Source organism: Amblyomma mixtum, chromosome 2 (genome assembly GCF_055824585.1).
Source record: "Amblyomma mixtum isolate Tamu chromosome 2, ASM5582458v1, whole genome shotgun sequence".
In the NCBI taxonomy this organism is placed as follows: Eukaryota; Metazoa; Arthropoda; class Arachnida; order Ixodida; family Ixodidae; genus Amblyomma; species Amblyomma mixtum.
Genome location: NC_143013.1, coordinates 299,926,674 through 299,950,547, shown reverse-complemented (window position 1 = coordinate 299,950,547; position 23,874 = coordinate 299,926,674). Strand labels below are relative to the sequence as shown.

General features: G+C 47.7%; 1 protein-coding gene across 1 annotated transcript in view; it reads right to left on the bottom strand.

Annotated features, from left to right (window-relative positions):
* Positions 1–18,142, bottom strand: part of LOC149364650 (segmentation protein paired-like) — a 30,465-nt gene extending 12,323 nt beyond the window's left edge. The window contains exons 1-4 of the mRNA XM_089568725.1: positions 18,133–18,142; positions 17,800–17,972; positions 16,315–16,455; positions 14,904–15,066 (exon numbers count right to left, since the gene is read on the bottom strand). Coding sequence (XP_089424851.1) covers positions 14,904–15,066; positions 16,315–16,455; positions 17,800–17,972; positions 18,133–18,142 — 487 coding nt within the window. The remainder of the gene's footprint in view (positions 1–14,903; positions 15,067–16,314; positions 16,456–17,799; positions 17,973–18,132) is intronic.
* Positions 18,143–23,874: the final 5,732 nt, after the last annotated feature.

Genomic DNA, 23,874 nt, shown 5'->3' with positions numbered 1-23,874 from the left:
GACTCCACAAGGTCACGTGACCTAGGGGGCCCACCAAGGTTGCCGGAGTGGTTGCAGTTGCTCTGGCTGCGAAGCTTCAAACGGTCGCCAACGTCGACGCCTTTGACGCCGGTCATTTTTTTTCCGACAGGCGGTACTTGCACTCTCGCGTTAAAAACAAAACAAAAAAAGAGCACAAAGTGGAACCATCATTACATATACTCTTTATGCCCTGAGGCAATAAACATTGCTTTAAAAAAATTGAAAGGAAATATGAAGTTTTAATCAAATTTCGCAGTCAGAAGTGGTCCTGTGCGGCTTTCTCCGGTTGACTGGATCGTTAAAACTCCATTTCCGAATGTGTCGTGATGGGTCAGCAGATGTTTGTTGTACTGATTCGATTTCCGCGCCAAGAACGCAAACGCCATTTCGGCTTATTTCTTCCGCCTGCGGCATTCAGATACATGTCATCCAAAAAAGTGAAAGAGAGAACGCGAATACGCACTGAAAAATAACAACTTCAAGGCCGACGATAGTTGGTTTTGTTTATGGGGGTTTAACGTCCCAAAGCGACTCCGGCTATGAGCGACGCCGTAATGAAGGGCTCCGGAAATTTCGACCACCTGGTTTTCTTTAACGTGCACCGGCATCGCACAGTACACGGGCCTGTAGAATTTCGCCTCCATCGAAATTCGACCGCCGCGGTCGAAAGTAACGCGTTTTTGACAGTCATCGCGGGTTCACAAAGGGTAAAATTCCTAGACCGAAGTCTAAACATGGCTCATAACCATGGAGGAAAGAAGATGGTTTCCTTCCTCCATGCTCGTAACATTCAGGATCATCATCATCGTCATCATCAACCTGACTATGCCCACTGCAGGGCAAAGGCCTCTCCCATGTCTCTCCAATTAAGCCTGTCCTTTGCCAGCTGCGGCCACCGTATCCCCGCAAACATCTTATTCTTATCCGCCCACCTAATAATGGGCTGCATTGTCGTGACAAAACCCCCAGCTGCGCAGAATCACTCGCACGTGACGAATGGTAACTCGTCCCACATGGCAAATCATGATAAGGTCGTGCGCTGGTGGCCATAAACAAAGGACAGTAGAAAAATTAAGCGTAATAAAATTGTAATTTTATGCAGGCATTCTTGTATTGTTATCAGTTCCGTAACTAAACTAAACAATAAAAACGTCGCACAGATTCTTGTACTTGACACACGCAGGAAAAGGTGTAGAATTCTGACGTGATCCTTTCTCAGGCGACGCAATTGGTAGCGGTACATTCTCCACTCAAGCAAGACCATCACGCATCGACGTCACTACGTCTTCGGCATACTATTGCTGTCAGATGTACTGGCTTAAGGGCAAGCGATTTAGTCAGCACTATACCAGGTTATATGATGATGATGACGATAGCGGGTTTTTAAGGAGCAAGGGCACCTTTGGTCAAACAACGCCATAATACAAGATCACTGGTCATCAAGGGTCAGTAACGTATGCAATTACTGAAATTTAATTAAAGTGCAATAAAACCGACGCAGGTGTATATGGCCTGAAATGTAGCAGGTCAGTTTGGCTCGCGATTCACTACAAAGTACTCTTGCAGTAGGACATTTAAATCGGGAGAGCATAAGATAAGCATAATGCCAAGTGGAATACAGAAAATAAGCCACCAATCGCTAAGCTTCCTTAGTGGCGCATTACACACTGAGAAGGTTTACTTTGAAAAATTTAAAGGCATTTCAAGTATAAGCCCCGCTAAGCATTGAGTTCAGTTCAACGTTCGCAACAATATCGTCAGGTGCAGTCAGGCTGGGACATGCAGAACTTAAACATTTGTATCGGGTGAACCTTCCGCCGCAACAACTCAGCGTCTATCAGTTGCCTTCTTTTTCAAGATCTGGCAAGGAAGATTGCCAGACGTGGTTCTATATATCATTGTCCGGGACAGTGTCAAACATAGTAGGGGCGGAGGTTATCGTGCAAGGTGCCATTTTGTCGCACTCGTCGTAGTAAGTGATAGCAGGCAACTTGATTGGTTGCGGCAAGCGCAGAATGCGACTAAAAATTATGTTATTGAAATGGCCTGCTGACACGCAGCACTTCATGGTTGAACACGTGTGTGCTGAGGTGTGTCACTCATCGCCGAACCAGCTACCAATGCAGGCCAGCTCCACAGACTTGTTTTTACCGCAGATAGCTTAGCACTAGCTGATCGAGTGTAGTGACAGTTTTGCTAGGTGCGAGGTATGGTGGTCGGGATTCTTAATCCTGAGTTTGTAGCAGCCACCCTGGTCTATTTGTAAATAGTTTTTGTAAGCAAAGTGTATATTAATGTCAGAAGGAGAGCCTCCGCCCCTTTCTGCGAAGTGTAGCGCCCAAGACTGAGACATCTACCAACAAGGACCTTGTATAGGATAACAATCCACGAATTAACTCTTAACAGAGAAAGAATGATAAGGCAGAGCGATGGCGGCGTTAAACAAGGCGTGTGGTTGCAGAACTAATGAAAACTATGAGCAGTATAGTAACAGTGAGCGGAACTGACGACTAGTTTTCTCTTCGCTGTTAACAGCAGCACCACAAGACCAGGGCGAAAACAGACGGTTAAACTACAGCGACTCTCTGACTGCTCCAAACATTTTAAGACAGGATGAGAAATTGGCACAGTGATCCAGTTTTACATAGCTTACACATATGTAGTTCTTTCTTTCGGTGGAAATGACAAAGGGTTTCAGAGATGATGCAAAGAATAGTATTTTTAATTGGGGAGTGACGGTTACTGTTGCTCACGGTTAGGGCTACCCTTCATGAAGGGATATTTTATAACTTAAATGTTGTTTATTGTCAGATGTTTGCATTTTAATGTGTGGCGGTTTTAACTGTAATCCTCAATAGAGTTACCGATCGGGACACTGCATGAGAGCGGAAAAAAAAAAAAAAAAAAAGGTTTGGGAAAAGAGGGGGGGGGGGGGAAATGGGGCGACTTACACCGATTCAGCGCTCGTCAGTATCAAGTCTCCTCATTGCCTCGTCCACTTTTTTTCTTTCTTTTACACACTCATAACTTCAACCAATCGTCGCGGTAACACGTTTTTTCTTCTGAAGTACACAACAACGCGAAGCAAGCCATAGTTTAAGTGAAGTGTAGCTACATTACGCTAGCTGAAAGCTACCCCGAGGAACACGTTCAGCGCGACGAACCAAACTGGGAGAGAAAAATTACTTTCTAAACGGTATAAACCTCGCTTCGCCTTGAACACGAAAAACCCATGCGGAGGAATGACCTGAGCGTACTTGCGAAAGGCTCGCTTACAGGTTGAAGAAAAGAATCAGTGCAAAGTCGACCGCGGTCAGCGCTGACCATTTTTCACGGGTACCAACAACAGCGCCTACAGAGTGCCCCGGAGCGCATGGACCTCACCGGGCGTCGAAAAAGAGCGGAACCCGCGAAGAAAGAGCAAACGGAACACGGTGATTAGCGGTCCCATTACTGGCTTGGGCTCTTCTTTCTTTGGGACGGGGAAGCAGGTACATACGCCCCTTTGTGGCCTGCCGCCGCGCACAGCTCGACGAGTCACACACGCACACAGACCGGCGCGGCTCCCCCGCAAACTTTCTAGCAGCGCGTCACCACCGCAACAACGCGCGTCCTAAGCGCCGAAAAGAATTCGCAGCACGCGGCAGGCAGGAGTCGCATCAAGCTTCGGAGCAGCCGTCGCGTCGTTTTCACATTTGAGGAAGCGCGAAAACCGGTCGAACGTACAGTGTGCTGGATGGCATACTCTATAGAGAAACGCTTTAACCGAACTACTAAGGCACGAATTCGTGTTTTTAGACCGAATTAATCTTGAACCACTGGTGGTTTTAGTCTGACGATGCACGTTATGTGTGCCACGAATTGCAGAAAATGCCGAAAGCATTCAGAAAGCGTTCAAATGTCGCGTTGATTACTGCTCGCCATGATTAAATAATGCTGGATTTTGATTATGATTCATCCTAGATTTGACTCGTCCTCGTTAGCCTTACTAGAAGGTTTGCGTTCGCCTTGAAGCACCGCCGCACAAAACGCTGTAAATTCCTGAAGAATTTGCAGCGTTTGTACATTCCAAAGAAAATCAAAGGAAGCACACTAAGCAGAGGCGTCACTAGCTACCGTGGCCTAAAGTCTTCACCTGTGCAATTGCAAATGGAAGATTACTTGCACGCGATGCAGGGCAGTTTGGAGAATACACTTCGCCATTCCGCTTTTAACTTCACTGAGACATTCAGGTTCCGTCCTTAATTAAGCAAGAAGCAGCGTTGAAAGCGAGCTTTCGTTAACCCTGAGGTCGACTCCATACCTAAAACCACGGGCTCCCGCACCGATACACCATTGCAGCCCAGCTTCGACTCTCGATACGAGCAACGGCGGTGGCGAGTTTACCACAACCTCGGCGCGTGTTTGTTGTGCACGGGCGAATCGTAGCCGCGAACGCGCCAAGAGAAAAGGGCGATCGGATTTTTAGCGTGCCTTCGGCGTGTGTGTGCGCGCGCGCTCATGTGTCCGGCATTGTCGCTGCCGCCACTTCAAAGGGCGCCGCTGCAAACAGGAGCCTCGGGCCACCCGGACACCCGAGAGGACCTCCCAAAGAGGCCGACGCGACGCCCCCTCCTCCGTCCCCCCTCCTCCTGTCCTCGCCGAAGCCGAGGAGGCGACATTGTGCGCGTCCACACCGGGCGGCGGCGCTGACCACACCACCGCCACGCTTTGAGAGCGCCGGCGGCGAACATCAGAGGCGAGCCCGTGACAATGGGTGCCACGAGTGCGCGCACTGAAGGGAGCCCGTTTTGTTGCCGCCGCTGGGCAGAAGAGGAGCCTCGTCGTCTTCCACCGTTTTGACTTCTTCCTCCCTTCGCGCCTCCGCTTCTCGAGTCTCTCTCCTTATCTGTGTGCGTGCGTGCGTGGTTTGTTCGACTGTGGCTTAACAGGGGCGCGTTGATCATGTTTCTTTTTGTTCGCAATCGCCCCTCCCCCTTCATCGCGAAGCGAAGTTGCTCCTGGTTTCTTTTTCTTTTTCTCTATCTCTCTCTCTTGATTCTATCCCCCTCCACGCCGTTCGCACCTCTTTTGTGAGTTAACTGAGGGCGTATTTCGCACTTTCTCAAAGGCAGGAAAACGATTGCCGCGGCCCGACAGGTAAGGAGGTGGGGAGGGGGGAAATCCGAGGGCTCGGAATAAAAAGAGGGGGGGGGGTGACTTCTTCTAATGACTCCATGCACGTGGCGGCCGGGCCATGTTTTGCTTTTTTTTTTTTTTTACCGAGTTTTCCACTGCGCGGTGGAGAAGACACCGCTGACGCAAGTTTGGCATACCGCCAGAGCGGCGTGAGGCCAGCTATAGGGAATGGTTTCGCGATTTTAAACACGTAACAGGCGACAAAGATTATACGAGCAGTTAAACAAAACTGCGAGTCGTTACAGCAGCGGGATGTGTGCTTGTTGGTTTCGCGCATCATTCCTATGCGTGAATGCCTGGCGGTGCGCGTCTGTTGACCGTTCTCAAAATCCGTGCGCGCCTCTTCGCCGGCTCGTAAAAGAGCTGCCGACTCCCACGTGTGCGCGAGAGTAGCGTTGGGTGCCCTTTTCGGTGTCTCTTGGCGCCGCGATCGTAAAACTGACTGGGTGCTGTGCGCGCGCTGACAGGACGTTTCGGCTCCCCTTCATGTTCACCCTGCGCCTTCGAGTAAGCTGCCTGCGAAGGCTGGCGAGGGGAGGACGGGCGGTCGGCTGTAAAAACTGATCTGTTTTCGTTCACGGTTAAATGGTTTGGCTCGGACACAGTGGGAAGAGGATACCATGTCAGAGTTTATGGCGTTGCGGCCTTTCATCGAAGGGTGTTATAAGCGGTGTGCACGCCTATTAAGAGTTGACGCTTCGTTTTATTAGCCTGTTCGTCGTGACGAGTGAACGCGACTATGTGTAGTCAGGCAGGGGCTTTTTTGACGTTTTTTATTTGATATGTGTGTAGAAAGGAGAAGCGTGGTGCTTTATTCGTTTTCATTTGAGCCAGCGATGTCGATTCGGGGGCTAGAAATATATGCCTGCCTGGCATATTCTGAAAAAGAACCTGGAAAATTGTATGCTTCGTTGCTGTTTTTTAGAGAAGTCAACCAATGATACACAGTAAAATGCGTGCTATTTCTGAGTTTTCGTTTGCAAGACTACGATTACATGCTAGAGCAACTCATTTTCCTCGTTTTGGAAACGCTCTATTTTTATTATATTTTTTATACTAGCTAACAGCGCCGTAAATACGTCAAGAAGCGACAGCGTGCAAGAGAACCTATACGTCATAGGCGGCTATCTCCTGTTCGCTCAACAGCGCAGAAGCTGCAGTTGTTCCTTCTAACCATACTCCGATGCAATACAACGACGTGTGGGGATAAAAAGCGGAAAGTCAGAGAGGCACGAAACCACATACGCACGCATGACTCCCCGAAACGACCTTAACCCCTCGGATAGCAAGTTGCGATCAGATTACGCCAGCTGGCCGAGAAGCAAAAGAAACACACAAAAAAATGCTTGCCCAGTCCCGCCATTTACGTCATGCCCTGATCCCGTCGAACGACCTCGCAAGCGATTTCCGAGGATTACGCCCGTGGTTCGACACCAGTCGTTTTTACGCCGTCGAGCCCAACGTGCATCGTGCAAACCGCGAGTACACAGACACATGCATCGGCGACAAACACCTTGAGTCGGGAGAGCCGAGTCGACCGTAAAAACTTGGCGAAATCCGCAGGGATGACTTCCAGGTGCGACCGGGGGTGTAGGAGTACGTGTACACGGCCGAGGGAAAAGACGTGTGCAAGTTGAGACGCGCGGTTGCCCGCAAACAGTGTTCGAGCTTCTCCGGTAGAAAGCGCGGAGACGAAGTCGTGGCGGCATTCCGGTGGTCGCTCAAACAGAGTGGGAGACTGCTCGTGAATGGCGGAATATAAAGGTGGCGGCATCATAACGACGGATTAGTTTGCAGTGCAAAGAATGAACAGGATTAACACACTGTGCAGCATTGTGCCTGGGCATGTCTTACATCTCCGGATACAAGGGAAACCAGGACGTCGTAAAAAACAACGTTACGCAGCCGCAGGTCTGAGATCGTTTAAAACGCCTTTACATTCTTATTTATTTTTCTTTTCTGAAACCGGTACGCACATTTTTTGCTGGGAAAGCGCAAGTAATAGCCGGCTGTTTTCACACTGCCCCGTGCGGGTTTTATACAATTTACAAAAACTCGCCATACGACTTTGAACTGGAGACGTGTAAAACAGTCGCTCGCCGCCTGTCGCAGCATACGTATACTTTCGTTAGATGGTAGGCAGAAAAGTGGGGAAAATATAATAAAATAAAATTGCCATGCCCGCACCTCATATATGGCACTACGGGCCGCATACGTATACGCTGTCGAATTTAAGCGCATTGCTCCCATGTCGGTAATAAGCCATCGCCAATCAAAGAATACACGGAGCGAAACTAAGCTGCGCTGCTGTCATCTGACTTTAGTGAACGATGCAAACTGTGAGTTATACAAACTAAATTACAAAATAAAAGAATGAATAAGAAAGCTTTACTGTTCCCAGTAGGAATGCAGGGTGGTACGAACTGGTACAACTGTTCTTTTTCCCAATGATGCTGTATTCGTAGCCATCTGGGTTGTTAATTTTGTATATACACTAGTTCACGACAATGTCAGGGATGCAGGGGTGTAGTCAGGGGCAAGAAGGGGGGAGGGGTTGTTGTCAGACACCCTAGAAGTTTTCTGAGCGCTGCATATCCCCCCCCCCCCCCCCCCCCTCCTCGGACAATTTTAAGTAATGTTCAGCTTGCAGAGGAACTCACGGAAGTGTTGAATTTCAAACAGTGGCCCTTATTTTTGTGTTTCAGTAATTATTCAGGAATGTTCTGATCCATTTGCGTTATCTGTTGTTTATTCTCGAAAAGGCTGATGTACGTAGATGGGGCTCTATAATAGGAAGCAGAAGTTACTGCAGAAAAGATTCGCTTCTTCGCCATCACACGACGTATGGCACTCATTTTAACTGTGGGCGTGGTTCCCCCAATTAAACATACCTTTTCACGTCAGCCTACTTTTTCATCCTTTGCATTGTCCTCACATGATCACAAACAATCGCAAAAATAAAAAGTGTTTTTGTTTTTTTTAGCGACTCTACGGCCGGGCGCAGGTTGACATGCATGGGGTAGAAGTTTTGACAAATGCCATTCGTTCACAGTTGCTTTGCTGTACAGCAGAAGCTTTTGTGTTGTTTTATATTATGTGAAATATATTGTAAATAGCCGCGATCTTTCATACGAGTGTTGCTTTTTTCTTTGAGATAATGTTCTTTACGAATCAAGTCCTCAGAGTCCTGTGTGCACTCTTACTGTTTACTGTGAACGAAACAACTAACCCTTCGGCTTTCTATTCAAGCAAAAAAATGACTAATATATTGACTGGGCCCAGGCTTTCTTTCTTTTTTTTTTTTTTTTACCGGCAGCATATAACCCCCCCCCCCCCCCCCCCCCCGCAAATATTTCTGGCTACGCCACTGCAGTGATGCGTATTATGGAATGATGAAACGGAGCTTGGCCCTGATGTGACTTGAAACCAAGTCTTTCCATGCCGTAACTAAAATTTTCCTCACCTAAACCTGAAATTCCCTATTTCGGGTCCTTTTACCCTGTAGCAGCTTGAAAACTTCAACTTAGAAAAAGTGAGACACTATCGGTTCGTAAGTTCCCTGAAACTCAGTAAAAACTCTCTTTTTGCCAAATTTTACCCCTTAGATTCCCTGAAAAGGGAAAAATTCTCGGAATGGAACACCACTGCTGGAGTCATTGCGCACGAAAATTCAAGAAGTTAAGGTGGTCATGGCTTCCCCTGATGGTGTACTGCAAAGTCAGTGCTATACTTACTCGACGTGCGTTATTTTGTACTAAACTTTCACACCTATGTTGGAGAGCTGTGTGATTCGTCACACGTATTATATATTTTGTACTTTAGTACATGAAATCGTCAGCATGTCTTCACCTTTGCAACGATGCCGTAACTTCACTGAAATCATCCTCGTTTAACAATAGCAAATACACTCACAGTGGCAAAGATCCAATTTATAAGTATACATAGTTTCGATTTCTTCACTACTATGCACCCAATCACGTGACACCATCCATTGCGGTGCACAATTCCTTTGCGTTTTCTGTACGCAATTTCTCCAGCTTCCCTAAACAGGTTCCAAATTTCACCAGCGCTGCGACTAGTTCCTAGTTCCTTGTTCCTAGTCGCAGCGCTGGTGAAATTTGGAAGATGCACCAACTAGCTCAAACCACCATTTTGCTCCTAAACAGGTACAGCAAAATTGTTTGAAACTGATACGCAAGCCTTGCCACCATAAGGTTTCGAAGCGACATGGGGGCTATCGTACAGTTTCAAGACTTTCTCTGCATATTTGATCAAGCGCTGGTTTAATAGGTAGGAGGACAGGGAGATTATTTATTGGGACGTCTTGGAAGACAAACATTTTTTCGACAAAAATAAAGTTGAAAAAACGCCTCAAACCACATCTGAGTCACCACGCCAACCTAACCGCGCCGTCACCGACTTGCTGTTATGTCCTAACGTAGCGGAGGAGAAGAAATGTATAATCTGCACGTCTCAAAACAAGCACCACTCAACTCGCCGCGTGCGGGCATACATAGCGTGCATAGATGAGTGCATTACGACCCGAGAGGTTCCGCAAACGAGCTGGCAACACTGTATGTGCCCCCCGTGGTATTCCTTTCATATATCCACTCGCGCGATCGCGGCGCGCGTTGCGCACTCAGTCAGCAGCCATGCAGCCTCAGGCAATATGCAACAGAGTCCCTCGGAGGCGCCATAATCCCATATCGCGCGCCGCGTTTGCGGGCTATATTTACGAGCTGCAACAGAGCGCGACGACTTCACCTGGTGGCTCCACTCTCGGCGAATCCCTTTGAAGCCGATGCGCCTAACTTACGACCCATTACCAGCACGGGCACGCGAGAATATATATACGAATATATACGTTGCGCTCAGCGTGAATCCCATGTGCTTCGCGCCGTAAATAACGGAGGAGACGCCGCGGCGATGCTGCCCTCGCCTCTGTTTCTTTCTGGGCGCGTGAACTGCTGCCACCGCATGTTTTACAACAAGGGGCTCCCATCGAAGCTGCGTTGCGCCGCAGATGTTGAGAAATACCACAAATTGCTTTGATTTGAGCGTCGATGAATTCGTCGATGAATTCGGGACACTCCTGTTGACACCTGTGACACGAACCCGCAAACCGGCGAAACAGACGAGTTCCGGCAGAAATGCATTGCATATAGCGTTACTGCATGACGCGATGTTATACCGGCGTGTTCAAATAAACGAGCGGGAATCTTTCGTTAACCCCGGAAACATTCGATAAAGAAAGATATTCTATAAAGAATGCAGAAACTGTCAACCGGAGGTAGCAGTAAGCGATCATAGCTGTCGAACACCCTTTCCCTGCCTTTCTGGAACACGGCTCAATCAGCTCGCGTGCGAAATCGCTTCAGCTTCCCTTTTTTTCCTCCTTAGTACGCGAGAGTAGCTCGTTCCCCAGAAGGGATCCAGAAAAGGAAACAAAGCCGTACCGTTGATAACCGGTCACTTTGGATCGCCTGGCCGTACCCGTACGACGTGAATGCAGCCAGGCAATCGTACCCACGCCAACCGACCGTGCACCCTCTGCTCGCCCGGTGACCCTCCCACGGATCACGATGCCTGTCGGCTTCGCGAGGGCATGTCCACGCTCTTGTGCTAGACACGGTGGAACACAGGCTTCACCACCGTCACTGCTCGCCAGTTTTGCCACGGAAAGTGAAGCCTTTTTCTCCTTTCCCTCTCGGGACAGACGTGGCAGGGAAATTCGGGGCCGATTTCTCGCGAAACGTGTCTCCGACAAAGATAGCTGGCGGACAGATCGCGGAGGTGTGGCGTCGATGTCGTCTGGTATACAGCCGCCGCCGCTCGAGCAGACGACGCCGCGCAGCTCAACGTTCCAAACAGTGGACAGACCCCCCATGCGTTACAGCGTTTATTTTGGGGGGTGGCTCCTTTCATGTAAGCGTCCAGAGCCGATACACGGCACTGCGCCCCGTTCGCTCATATAATCAAGCGGAACGGCCCTCCCTGGTAGCTGCTCTTATTTCGCGCGTGCTCTTTCTCTCCTCCCTCTCTTTCCCCCTCGCTTCTTCCCGACGGCGGGATCGCATGGTCCTTCCCTTCCCTCTTTCTTTCTTCTTCACTCTTTCTCTTTCCACACGGCCAACGAACGGACCCGCGCCGCGTTCGCCTTATTCACGCGTTCGCTAGGGAACGCGATTCGCTATAGCCGATTGGGCTCCCGGCCGCCTCTGAATTCAGTGGAGATGGTGTGTGCCGAATCTCGCAGATGTGCCCGGCGCGGCTGCAGCTACATACGTCGCGTCCCCCCCCCCTGTCCCTTCCCTGTCTCTCCTGCGTCTACCCCCACCACCACCACCCGCGTATGCCAAAGCCTGTCTGGCTTCCTCCGTGGCTTGACTTCATGCCGCTCGGGCCACACCACCACTCACCAATGACGCTTTCTTTTCGTTTCTTTCCCGCCTTTTTATCTCCTTTCCCACTACGCTCATCGTTAACGCTCCCTTCTTATCCCCGCGCTTCATTTTTAGTCGTTATACGCGAAGCCGTTCCGTATATGCCACCGTGCCATCCCCACGCAAACGACTATAGGTTGTGCGTGCAGCATCTGTTCGCTCCACGGCGACCGGGTCCGCACGTTGTGCCGGTCTGATATGAGACATTCAGGCGCTTCCTGCCTGCACGACTGCACCGCTCCTTCTTTCCGTTTTTCTTGTTAGATCACGCTGGCTTCGCCACGCGGACTTTCTGCTATTCAGTGAAGCGCATGCAGCGTTCCCTGCCTTCCCCTTCCATGGCGCGACGTTTAGGCGCGTCCAATCTTCTATTTACGGTCGAAGCATCTCTCTGTACGTGCGCTATGCGCTCCCTACGCGTTCCCTCGCTCAACGCCGACAAGCCTAACAGCAGAAACCGAGGCAGAAAAGAGCCCTTTCTTTTTTTTTCTTGAGCTCCCTTATCGTTTTCAACGTATTGTCTCCTCGTCGCGCCAAGTATACCGCCGCTCCCAGCATCCCAGATGCATATGACCTGCTGGTTCACTCTGAGGCCGGTTTGGTCGTGCATTTTCGTTCATTTTATTATCTTTTAGTTTCGCCTTCTAATGTCGTAGCCATGCAGATTTAGACGCTTTTTAAGCTCCGCGCACACACTGTAGGCATCGTTTTCTCCTTTCCCTCGTCTCCCCTCGGAACGACGCTGCTGCGAATCTGGAAGATGCGGCGAAACTCAGGGCAAATCCGTTTGGGGACGCTTCAAGCGTGATTCGGACACGCGGGGTTCGCGACTATGCCCAACTGGATTTCTTCGCTCCGGAGTTCCGCGGCGTTGGCTATGCACGCGCACTCGCGATTTCAGAGTTGTTCGGTGCGCATCTTTTGCACGAGGACTCTTTCTTTCCGCATGATTTGGAGCTTCCTGCTGCGTGTCGTCACCGCGTATTGGCTCTGGCTCCTTGCGCGCTCTTCCCATGTGGCCCTCGATTACACGGAGGGGGCTCCTAGTGCAGCGCCAAGACGATGGGTGCTCGATCCCGCCTCATTTTTCTTCTTCCTATTCTTTGTGTGTAAGCCGTTATCCCGGTGATTAGCTACGTTGAACGCTTCCTCTTGTACGCTCTTTGTACTTTAGAAAGATGGTTTATGGTAAAAAAGAATTGGAGACCCCGCTTTGGAGGCGCTGTGGAGGCGAAATTGGAGGCGTTTCAAATCACAGATTACGCGGAGCAGATTACACGATGGTCATATTTTTTTAATATAGCATTAGCAGAGGCTACAACAACGAAAAGCTGGTATAAGTTACGCTGGACAGTATATATAACAATTAGTCGCACACACGCATCCGAAGGGAATATTCACTGAATTTCAGAGAGTGCACTAAGTAAGTTTACATGCCTGAGCTTATACGTCTTTCAAGCCTTTGAATGTGGGCTGTAAATCAATTAATACACACTGTAAATTGTTGGAAACAATAAGAGCAAAAATACAAATTATTGACCACATAATTCTCTGTTTAACGTTTTCTAGCCATGTATTTCCAAATCCAAATCCACTTTATTTCCAACCTACAAGTTGGGGGTCCCCCAGGCAAAAAGCTGTCACAGACAGCTTGACTGGGCCATGGGGGCCTACAGGCAGCATCATGCAGTTGGCCTCACAGCACAATAAAAATGAATATGAACATGAAGCTTGTACCCAGATCAAATGCAGTGCTTACATTTCCTAAAGGATTACACACACAACAGATATCAAAATGAATATGAACATGAAACTTATATAAATTTCTCTACCATTACCTCACCGTTTTGCTGATGTTTGTGGTAAAAGATGTTTTAAGATGGCAGCAAGTACGGTTTAAACAAGAATACGCCTATATGGGAGTAGAAAGAGAGTCAGCTGTTCTGTATATCGCAAAGTCCCTTTAATAAAAGGGTGCGCTAGAGGAGAGTCGACTCGCTTTTAACTCCTTTTTGTTTGGAGTGTGTAAGTTGGCTGCTTTGAGACATATGCATATGCGCTGCAGTATCCGCGTGTCCTCAAAGGGACATTGAGGACAGAGTTCACCTGTGTCGATAAGGTGCCGCGTTGTAATTACAAAGAGACAACTCTAACCGAAAACGGAGTTTTTATAAGGGAGAAAAGTCCAAAAAAACGATAATACAGATGTCGCCACCATCGGTCAATTTCGCGAGTAAACTGCTTACGTCGACATCGATTTTTGGGCTCGGATCGCAGAGGCTATACTCTACAGCGCCATTCACTTTGAAAACCGTAGTAACCCGTCTTTCTCGGTAAATGCTTGAGAGAGAGAATCTATATTTTACTGAGAACAATAATGAAATGTTGTTTTCCTCAACGACCCCTTAATAAGAAACTCGAAGTGTACCCCTGCTATCTACCAGCTACCTGCTGTCTACCGGTCGTCTGAATCGAAGCTTTAGTCCCTAGTATCTTATGGCTTATTGGGGTTTAACGTCCCAAAGCGACTCAGGCTATGAGGGACGCCGTATGAAGGGCTCCGGAAATTTCGACCACCTGAGGTTGTTTAGCGTGCACTGACATCGCACAGCACACGGGCCTCTAGAATTTCGCCTCCAGTGAAATTCGACCGCTGCGGCCGGGATCGAACCCGCGTCTTTCGGGTCGGCAGCCGAGCACCATAACCGCTGAGCCACCGCGGCGGACTAGTCCCTAGTATCAATCAATTCCCTAATGTTTAGCAGGTCACTTAGAATGTCAGTACTAAGTATGGTGGCAGAACGCTGGAGACTAAACTCAAGGTATTTTGTCGGGAAAAATCTAAGGTCGATGATAATAATTTTACTATAGTCCAGGTTACTTAGATGATCTTCTGCTGAACACTACGAAATGCCTTAATGGAGCCCATACAGAAGATTTCGTAAAAAAAAAAACGAAAAGCTAAGTAGTATATAAATAATAAATAATAGGCGTTGATTTGAAGCACTTGCAGGCTTACGATGTAGGAACGACAACTCAAATATTAACTGGATCGCCATATTTAAAGTCAGAGGCTAAATAAAACTCATTTCTCAGCGCAAATTGCTCACACAAGATGCGCGAGTGCCGCTGCATTTTCGCAGTCGGAAACCTCTTTACAGCGGGTGCGCATCTTGGTCTTCCGCCTTCTGCGGGGGTCTGCACGATGGTCTCTACCGCTCAATAGGGCACGGGGTTCGCCAGTGAACGCGTGTCACTCACCTCCGAGTATTCCGTCGATGCTGTGGTCCGCCTTCTTGGCGCACTCTCCATCGCTGCCTCCACGCTGCGATGAATCGTCGGGGCTTCCGCCGCACCGGCTTCCCCGCAGCACACGGCTGATGGAACTCACGCTGGGCGCCGAGCTCTTGTCGCACACGCCGTCCTGTAGGGGAGGATGGACTTGAAGCCACACGCGGACACTAGATGGCGTTGTAGCTGGGTTGTTCTCAGCGACTAACGTGCACGATGCCCCAGTGACGTCATAAAGGTGTGAAATATATGAAATATCGACATCCTGACCATACGTCTAATGTCTTTCTTCTGCATTTCTGGACGACTACGTTTGATGGACCGATAGATCGATTGATTTATCGATTGATGAACTGATCAATGAAATTATCGATCAAGTGATTGACCAAATCAGATGGCGATTCACTTCATTCTACCGTCGACTGATGATAGAGTCGAGTAATTGGTTTGCTCATTAGTCAACTGATATGCGGTAAACTGATACAAACGAATATAAAGTTTAGATATGCATTGAGAAAATTTATTGGTGACATCCTCAGATTTATTTTTCTTTGCTTGTTTTTTATCTATTTACTGAACGATAACGGAGTGCTGGCAGTGAGTGCATGATTTGGAACCTCTCTTCTATAAAGCAAATGGAAACGGCATAAAATTAACAACAGAGCGGCTGTATTTGACGCCTAAATCAAGCTACGGCTCTTATATATGTATTATGGTCGATCGATACCTTTATGAAGTTGCAGTGCACGCTGTCTCACATGAAAAGAAGGTTAGCTTGTATACAATTATCTTCTCTGCCCGAAAAGGGGCATAATTAAGCAAGACCGCATTCTCAACGGGAAATAGTAGACGGCAAGCAAAATTATCTTTTAAAAGAACACAGTGGATTGCTCCATCAAACTTTTGTTCTCAGTAAAAATTGATTCTGTGGCTCTTTCTGGGTATGCTAATATTTGCCCAGCAACAAGAGATGCAATTATGGCCGAGAAAATTGCGTTTAAAAATCTTCCCGCTACTTGATTCGTACTAGTGACGTCAAGGCCGAAAAGGACTCCGAGATCACCGTTTAGAACTGAATGTGGCGTAGACTTTAAACACAGAAAGGACTAAAAAGGGGGTAAAGCTGTACCTCTAACTCACTCCCTTCCATAAAAGAGAGTGCTCTAGAGGATAGTTTACTCCCTCTTTACTCTATACTTTTTAACTCCTAAAACTCCATTTACAGCGAAAGTAGCTTTTTTTTTCAGATTCGAACACGGTAACCTCTTGACGCAGTCGAAGTTCAGTTTATTCTGAGTGTTCTTTTAGGTACTAACTTAGTTTTCCCCGTCGCGTGGCGCCGCAAGTCACAAGTGGAGACTCGCACATGGGGTACACGTACCTTGATAAGCCTGTCGCGTATCTCCCACGAGAAGATGCCCGGGTTGTCCCTCTTGTAGTTCTCTATCTTCTGCTCGACGTCAGGGGTCGCCACCCGAGGCTTACTGCCGCCGATGACGCCCGGTCGGATGCTTCCTGTCTCCTGTGGGCACGCAATTCAGACTGCTCAATTTCCTTGCTAACTATGGCACGGAACAGAAAAACAAAATGGACTGTTGTCGCTGGAGGTTTGCTTCTTAGATATGCATGCTCACAGACCACGGTGTAGATGCTGTAGATAGACCAGCGAAGTAAGATGGCGACCAGGCATCGAAACTATATAGAATCGTGTATACAGACAGCAATTGCGGGTTCGTTTGGCATGAATTGCAAGCTACGTTCTAATTAGGTTAAACAATCTCGTCTCTTTTGCGCCCGTTGTAGTTTCCTTGTTTACCCACTGCGATAACTCTGCAAGAATCGCTGATGAATGCGAACGCTAGCCTGGGGAACGTACGCTTCGTAGCCAGGTTGTCGTCGGCGCGTAGGACCGGCGTTTCTCGTTCGTTGTTACTGAGCTGTATTCGATGTGTCCAGTAATTGACTTCAAATTGCTTTACCTTGTAGTATGTTCGGCGGCAATTCGCAGTAATTAGAATGGCTTAATTTGTTGTCCACAAGCGACGCCGACGACTGCTAGCTGCCTGGCGCCTGCAGAATTGGTCGCCAGACTGGGTCACATCGCCTCCGCTCTGTGTATTTGCGTCCTAAGATGTCAGCAATCGTCGATTTCAGATCACTGTTGTCAAAACTATGCTCGACAACGTATTCGCTAAAACTTGTGAATTCGCTTTCAACAATCGCCGACATCTCACATACGAACCCCGTTGACTCGCTAAGTCTTTCTTGGGATGGCGTTGCGCACACGAAAAAACGGGCACAGGAAAGAGCAGAAGATGGCAGGGAGAGCGAAGAAAAAAAGGAAAAAAGAAGGGTCGCTAAGTCTATACACCATTAGTGAGTGTCGAAGGGTGAACATATGAATTGTAGTCGCTCGTTTCGCTTATTCGTATAGAAAGAAGATGTAGACAAGAGCAACTTTATAATCATCGGCTCATATAAGTGAAGGTTTCGCTCGGCCGCCGATGCCGGTGCCGATCAGCGCACCGAGCGCCCAGTCGCTGACGCAGCGCCTGGCCGATTTCGCGCGTCGCCGTTCATAGCATATCGAGTTACTGTGTTGTTATGTCACTAATATCCACTGATCTCGTTCCCGTTTCTACGTCACTAACTATCGCGCTAGCGATGGGTCTCGATTGCGAGAAAGAGCATCTAGGGACTCTTTGGAGCTGAATTGTAGCATATCTTAAACGTTGGTCCCATCCCATACTTGGCCGTCGGTGACCTCACATACAAGCCTATAACAAGCTTTCTATAGCGTCAAAATTTGTTGTCTCAACTCGTTTAAGCAAGGCCAATGCCGTAAATATTGAACGAGGCGACGTACCTGGTAGCGGTTGAGTATCTTGGAGACGCAGCCGTGGGACACTCGGAGCTGCCGGGAGATGACGCAAGGCCTGACGCCCGCTGCGGCCATCTCGACGATCTTGAGCCGGATGTGGTTGGGCAGCGGCCGACCGTTGATGAACACGCCGCCCAGCTGGTTGACGCGGCCCTGGCCTGCAGCGGAGTGGGTGTGCAATGCGAACGGTCAGCAAGGAAACAAGAGACACTTTGTGTACCGTGTTACCGTTACCGGAGTACCGGAATCCCACCCACCGCTAGTGCGCGCACGCTCTGATCGATATACGCGCCAGGCGAGCGCGCAGCTACCAGGTACCTGGCCCCATCTGGCGCCCTCCAGGCGATCTGCACATGCGCACTGATGAAGCAAGTGGTATTAGTACGCTAGTAATCCGGCTAACTCCAGTAAGGTGGACGACTTGAATCGGATTCATGGTGACGGTAGCGCCAAGGCGAGGACGAAAGGAAGATGTTTCAAAACGCGACACGAGCGCTATTTCGCAACTAAATCTTTATTGGAAGAACACGAAATATAAATCCACGTCATGAAAAAAATTCCACCTTTTTCTTCTTTTTAGCTGCCGCCGCGGTGGCTCAGTGGTTATGGTGCTCGGCTGCTGACCCGAAAGACGCGGGTTCGATCTCGGCCGCGGCGGTTGAATTTCGATGGAGGCGAAATTCTAGAGGCCCGTGTACTGTGCAATGTCAGTGCACGTTAAAGAACCCCAGGTGGTCGAAATTTCCGGAGCCCTCCACTACGGCGTCTCTCATAGCCTGAGTCACTTTGGGACGTTAAATCCCATAAAACTAAACTAAACTTTTTCTTTTTAGATTTTTTTTCCCGAGGCGGCTTTATATTCCGTGTTCTTCCAATAAGGATTTAGTTGCGAAATAGCGCTCGTGTCGCGTTTTGCTTCTTCCGTTCGCCGTCGTCTTTTGCGGGACCTAGTACGCCGGTAACTACGTTAACACGCGGTACACGGTATGCTAAAGGTGTCTAAAGTTGTAAAGAAACCGAAATCACTATGAGCTGCGTTGTGTTAGCGGGCCAACGAAACGTGTACAGGTTAGACTTGAGGTGAACAAAACATGGTTTTGAGACCTAAGAACACTGACGAGTGCTTTAGTTGGATTCAAAGAGCATATCATGCTCGACAGCAGCGTTGGTGCACTCACTCTCTTGCACGCAGTCTCAGTTGGATGATTACATGAAGTAAGCAAAGCAGGCGAAATGGTACTACAGCGCCTTGCATGCGTACTCATTAAAGAAAAAGGGCGTACTAAATATACTTTTAGAAGTGAACTGAACGCCATTTGTATTCGCTATGCACCCTGGCCAATCCCGCGCCGTGCCTGAGGACATCATCATCATCAACAACTGAGCGCCTGTCACAATGCAGACGTCACTCTGAGGTGCTCTGACCCCAATCATGCTATAGCGTTATTGTTCTAAGTGATTGTTTTTTTAATAATACATATGACGCCACTGCAAAGAGTTCTCGCTGTCCAGCGCGGTGTCCAACTGACGGCGGACATTGCGTCACGGCGCAGCTTTGTCACGTGAATTTGAACTTCCGGGTCTTTTCTGTCGTTTGGTTTGCGTAGGCATTGCTTGCAGACGTGCGGTTTCGGTCTTCCTTTTCTTAATACTGGCACTCACATTGCTGGAAAAAGGATGTTGTGCGCTGCCGCAACCTGCAGAAACTTCATTGCAACGAAATGCAACATGTTCCGAGTGTCATCAAGTACAGGGAACGGCAAGAACAGTTGCGCCGTTGCGATCCGCTGGCAGACTGCCTGCGATGGTCAACCCTATGCTGTGCTTCGAGCATTTTGTTGGCGGCAGAGTTTGAGAGCGTTGTGGAAGTTGAAGAATTCGGTAAAGTAGGTTGTTTATCTCCTTGAGGAGCACCAATTTCTCGCTCGGAAGACTTCGGCTATGTGCCACAACCGTTCTCACATGACGGCGGCAGCACCGCGCGGGCTATGTTTGCAAATATATGCTGTTCGGCCTCCGTCAGTACAGCGTGACAACTTAAGATGTTAAAGGACAGGACGATTATTCCTAGACATTTGCACTGAATGCGAGTAGCTCGAATTCATAGCTAATACTTAAGGCGTGTGTTGTCACTGCCGTCAGCTGTCGAAACGGCGACACCGCGGCCATGTACGGCGGCATCTCGTTCGCTGGCACTGCTCTGGTCGCAGTGTTAAGGCATGTTTACGAGCACTTGTAAGAGTTATAAATTGTTCTATGAGGCCATTTTCGCTAATTTCATGCTCAAACGGAAACACGTTTTCACCAGAACACTAGTCGACATGAGCACGCAGCAAGTGTCGAAAATTATAATTAAGCAACCTGTTACACATAAGTTCCCTGTTTGTGTGGACCCGCATGTTGCAGTAATGTTTCTTCGTTTCCTGTGTGCGGAGAAGGAGGCTGACAGACGGGGTGATCGCATTAGAAAGTGATAAGAATTATTAACCGCCTTTCTTTTCATACTCTGAGTCAGTAAGTTGGGAAAACCTTCACTTCAGGATAACACAATTAAACATAAATGACAGCCAACATAGCCTAGCTGTTTTTCACCTTTCATTGTACAGAACTTAGTAGAATTGACATCTGAGACAAATGCTCTAGTACTGAACTCTCACTGTGCAGCAAAGTGTCATTCGCACACTGCTTATGTGCTGAACATGCATATGAAGTAAATAAATGTCTACGTCTATAGCTTGCATATGTGATGCATTGCATGTTTGCATGTAGTAATATTGCACTTAATGATTGACTAATTGAGAGGTACATTGGTGATTTCAAGAGTGCAAGATGCTACAAGGAAGGCAGAGGCTGGTCTAGTGGTCGTTGGGTTCATAACGATCAAGAGTAATAATCATGGTATAAAATTACGTTTTTTTTATTAAAAAGCCAAGGAACGCATTGTGTTCAGTCATTCCAGACTTTTTGGTATCACTAGTGTCTTAGGGATGGTTTATCAATGTGCAAGCTGTGCCGCATTGTTAACGCCAAAGCTAAAACTGGATGCAAATGCCTTTTGTTCAACATTGCACAAGACTTTGTAACAGGGACTTGTAGAAGATTCTGAAAACAACTCGTGTCAAGCTTCTGTGTGTGCTGTAAAAGCTGAAGCATGGTATTTTTTTTACGCTCGACCATACTATTTATTATAATTTACTATTTGTCGCAAACATCTGCATTAAACTCATTTATTACATGCTGTAGAAAATGCGCTGCGAAAGGTTTTGCAAGACAAAGATATGATGTTTTACCTACAGGACAAGAAGACTTGCTCCTCTTGCAGTTCAACAGTAAAGCTGCCCACGTCAAGAGCTTGTTCTGCTTTTGGCTCCTGTTGCTTACTGTTTTGTCTTTGTGCCTGACTTTGTTTACGTTCAATAAAACTTCTTTTGGGGCTAGTTGGTGCATTTTGAATCTAAGAAAAGGAGCAGCACCAAAGCATGCAAACACAAACAAAGAAAGGAGAAGAGACAAGCGCTGTAGTGCGTGTTGTGGTGCCTGTAGTGAAGCTCTGTAGCAGGCTTTTATGCCTTGTTTTGGCTTTAGGTTTTTATTAGGAAAAACAGAAGGCAAGCTCATCTTTTGCCTAGCTGCTAGTGTTGTTACTTACCTACCTTACCTTGAACATTGTGCATACAGTGCGTAAGTTATACATCTCCACATTTCTATACATAGCTAGGCTGAGGTGCCAATCATCAACAGCTGAGGTGCCAATCATTGGCGACATCTGTCTGTACACAGGCTGGTGGTTCTTCAACTAGGCTCAGAACACGAAGTACATTACAGCAAAATGGATACAGGCTCTCCTCTGCTTTCATGGGAAGCAACATTGATTTTACATCCTTGAAGCTAGTGAATGTTCAAGAGATGACACAAAACAAAGCATTTATTTTTGTACATTTTTTTCATCTACCTAATGCAGCAACCAGCATTGGGAAATCGAGTACAGAAATTCTTAACATTCAGAGGTGCAAGTTAAATGTAAATGGCTTGTAATGTCCCACACCACCATGCAGGGTGTGAAATGCATTGCGGTGCAGTTGCAGTGCATAACTATGCATAGTCAATTTTGTTTGTGAGAAAAGTTCTTGTGCATCCACCAAAGCTGCAGTAAGTGGACGCCTCTCACTGCTGGAATAGCTGCCATGTAATTTCCCATCTGGGCTCTTGGCGCACATAAGTGGAGGTTTTCTGCCACAAAGTATCGGTGCATGCTTGTCGGGGCATAATTCGTACAGGCAGAAAGGCTACGGTAGTGCTGAAAATTCAACACATTTGTAATGCAGTTGCATTTTTGCATTACAGCTCAACTAAAATTAAATCACATGACAGAGTTGTTAAGAATGCCAGCTTCTGCAGTAATTATTCCATAAAGCATAGCAAATATGCAACGAAAGCAATTAAGCTGGTGCCCCTTGCTAAGGTTGTAAAACATTGATAAGTTCACAGACTTTCGAAAGGAGGAGCGACACGTGGCAGTCAGGGACGCCGTAGTAGAGGCCTCCATATTAATTGGAACCACCGGGAGTTCTTTAACGTGCGCTGACATCGCGCAGCGCACGGCCGCCGCTTCGCCTCCATCGGAAACGCGGCCGCCGAGTCCCGGATCGGGTCCTCCGACTTAGTAGCTGAGCGCCCTAACCGCTAGGCCACCGCGGCGTGTATAGAAAAAGTACCGAAAGTCCTCCGCGGATTCGCACTGTTCAAGCTCCTTGCCGTCGTAGCCACCCTGCTACAATGTGCGCTCGTACGTAATGCTAGGCTGCGGTTGCTGGTAGTCCATATATTCAGCGCCTGGAAGCGCGAAACCTCTAGAAAATATGTACTCTAATATATATTAGAGAACTATGTAGCAGCCATATGATAACCGTAACAAGAAGCGGACTTTTCAGCGAATGAATGAAGCGTCCTAAACTTCAGCGCGAACAGACTACGCATGCCGAAACGTTCGAACTTACAACGCTTTTCCGCCCTTAATTCCAATACGGAACGTCGAGCGTGGGCATAATAATGCACGTAGAGTATGCTGACCTTTTTTACGACTTCATTCGCGCGTATTAACTTATTAGGAGCGAATTTAAGCTTGGCAAATCCGCATTTCAAGCAGAGCGCCGTACACGCGCATCTCGCCGAAAGACCCGGAAGTCGGAGTACCCAGCATGCCTTGCGGCTCGTTCAGATTGGACACCACCTATTACGAACCAAAGACAAATTGTAAAAATAATAAAAACGCTACTGCCCGTTATCATTTTCCCCGCTGCTGAAAATTAGTGCTATAAATATTACCTCAGTATTATAGGGTCTAGTATTATAGGGTCTCAGTATTATAGTATTATAGGGGTTATTCAGTATTATAGGGTCTATAGACCACCTCTTTTACTCGCTAAATAAAATTTCTTCTTTATTGGTACGCCAGTATGACCGCGTTCCGATGTGGCCCAATAGGCGCATTGCGTATTGCCTTCCTCGTAGCAGATAATCGCAGCCACAGCTTCGTCTGTGCTGCTGTCGGTGCAACTTCGGCTGTATTCAGGGTGTTTCACCGAAGACTTTTCATAATTTTTAAAAACAGGCTTTCTGAGTTAAAAGAACGCTTTTTTCGGCATAGCACTGCCAGCGGTGTAGTACATCATACAGCTAAGACGTGCTAACTAGCAGGCTGGTTAACTAATATTGAATTGCTAACTTTTTAACTAATACGGCTATGCTCTTTAATTATTGAGAGGCGTGTTGCTCACCCTAAGCAATATCCATATCAGTTTTTAGAATTGCGCTGTGGGCAAAAAAATTTAGGCTATTTTAACGAGTTACGCGCACTGGAGAGGTTGCTTTGCCTGCAAGCAAGCTTCTCGAAAGCGCATGTATTCTGACGCCATGCAGCCAAAATTTGTTAGGCCATAGCGCCGAGGGTAACAGCGTTTTCAAAATTCTAAAAACTAATATGGATATGCTTCGGTGGGCTACGAGCCTCTCAGTAATTAAGGAGCCTGGCAGTACAATCGTCATAAAGTTAACTATTCG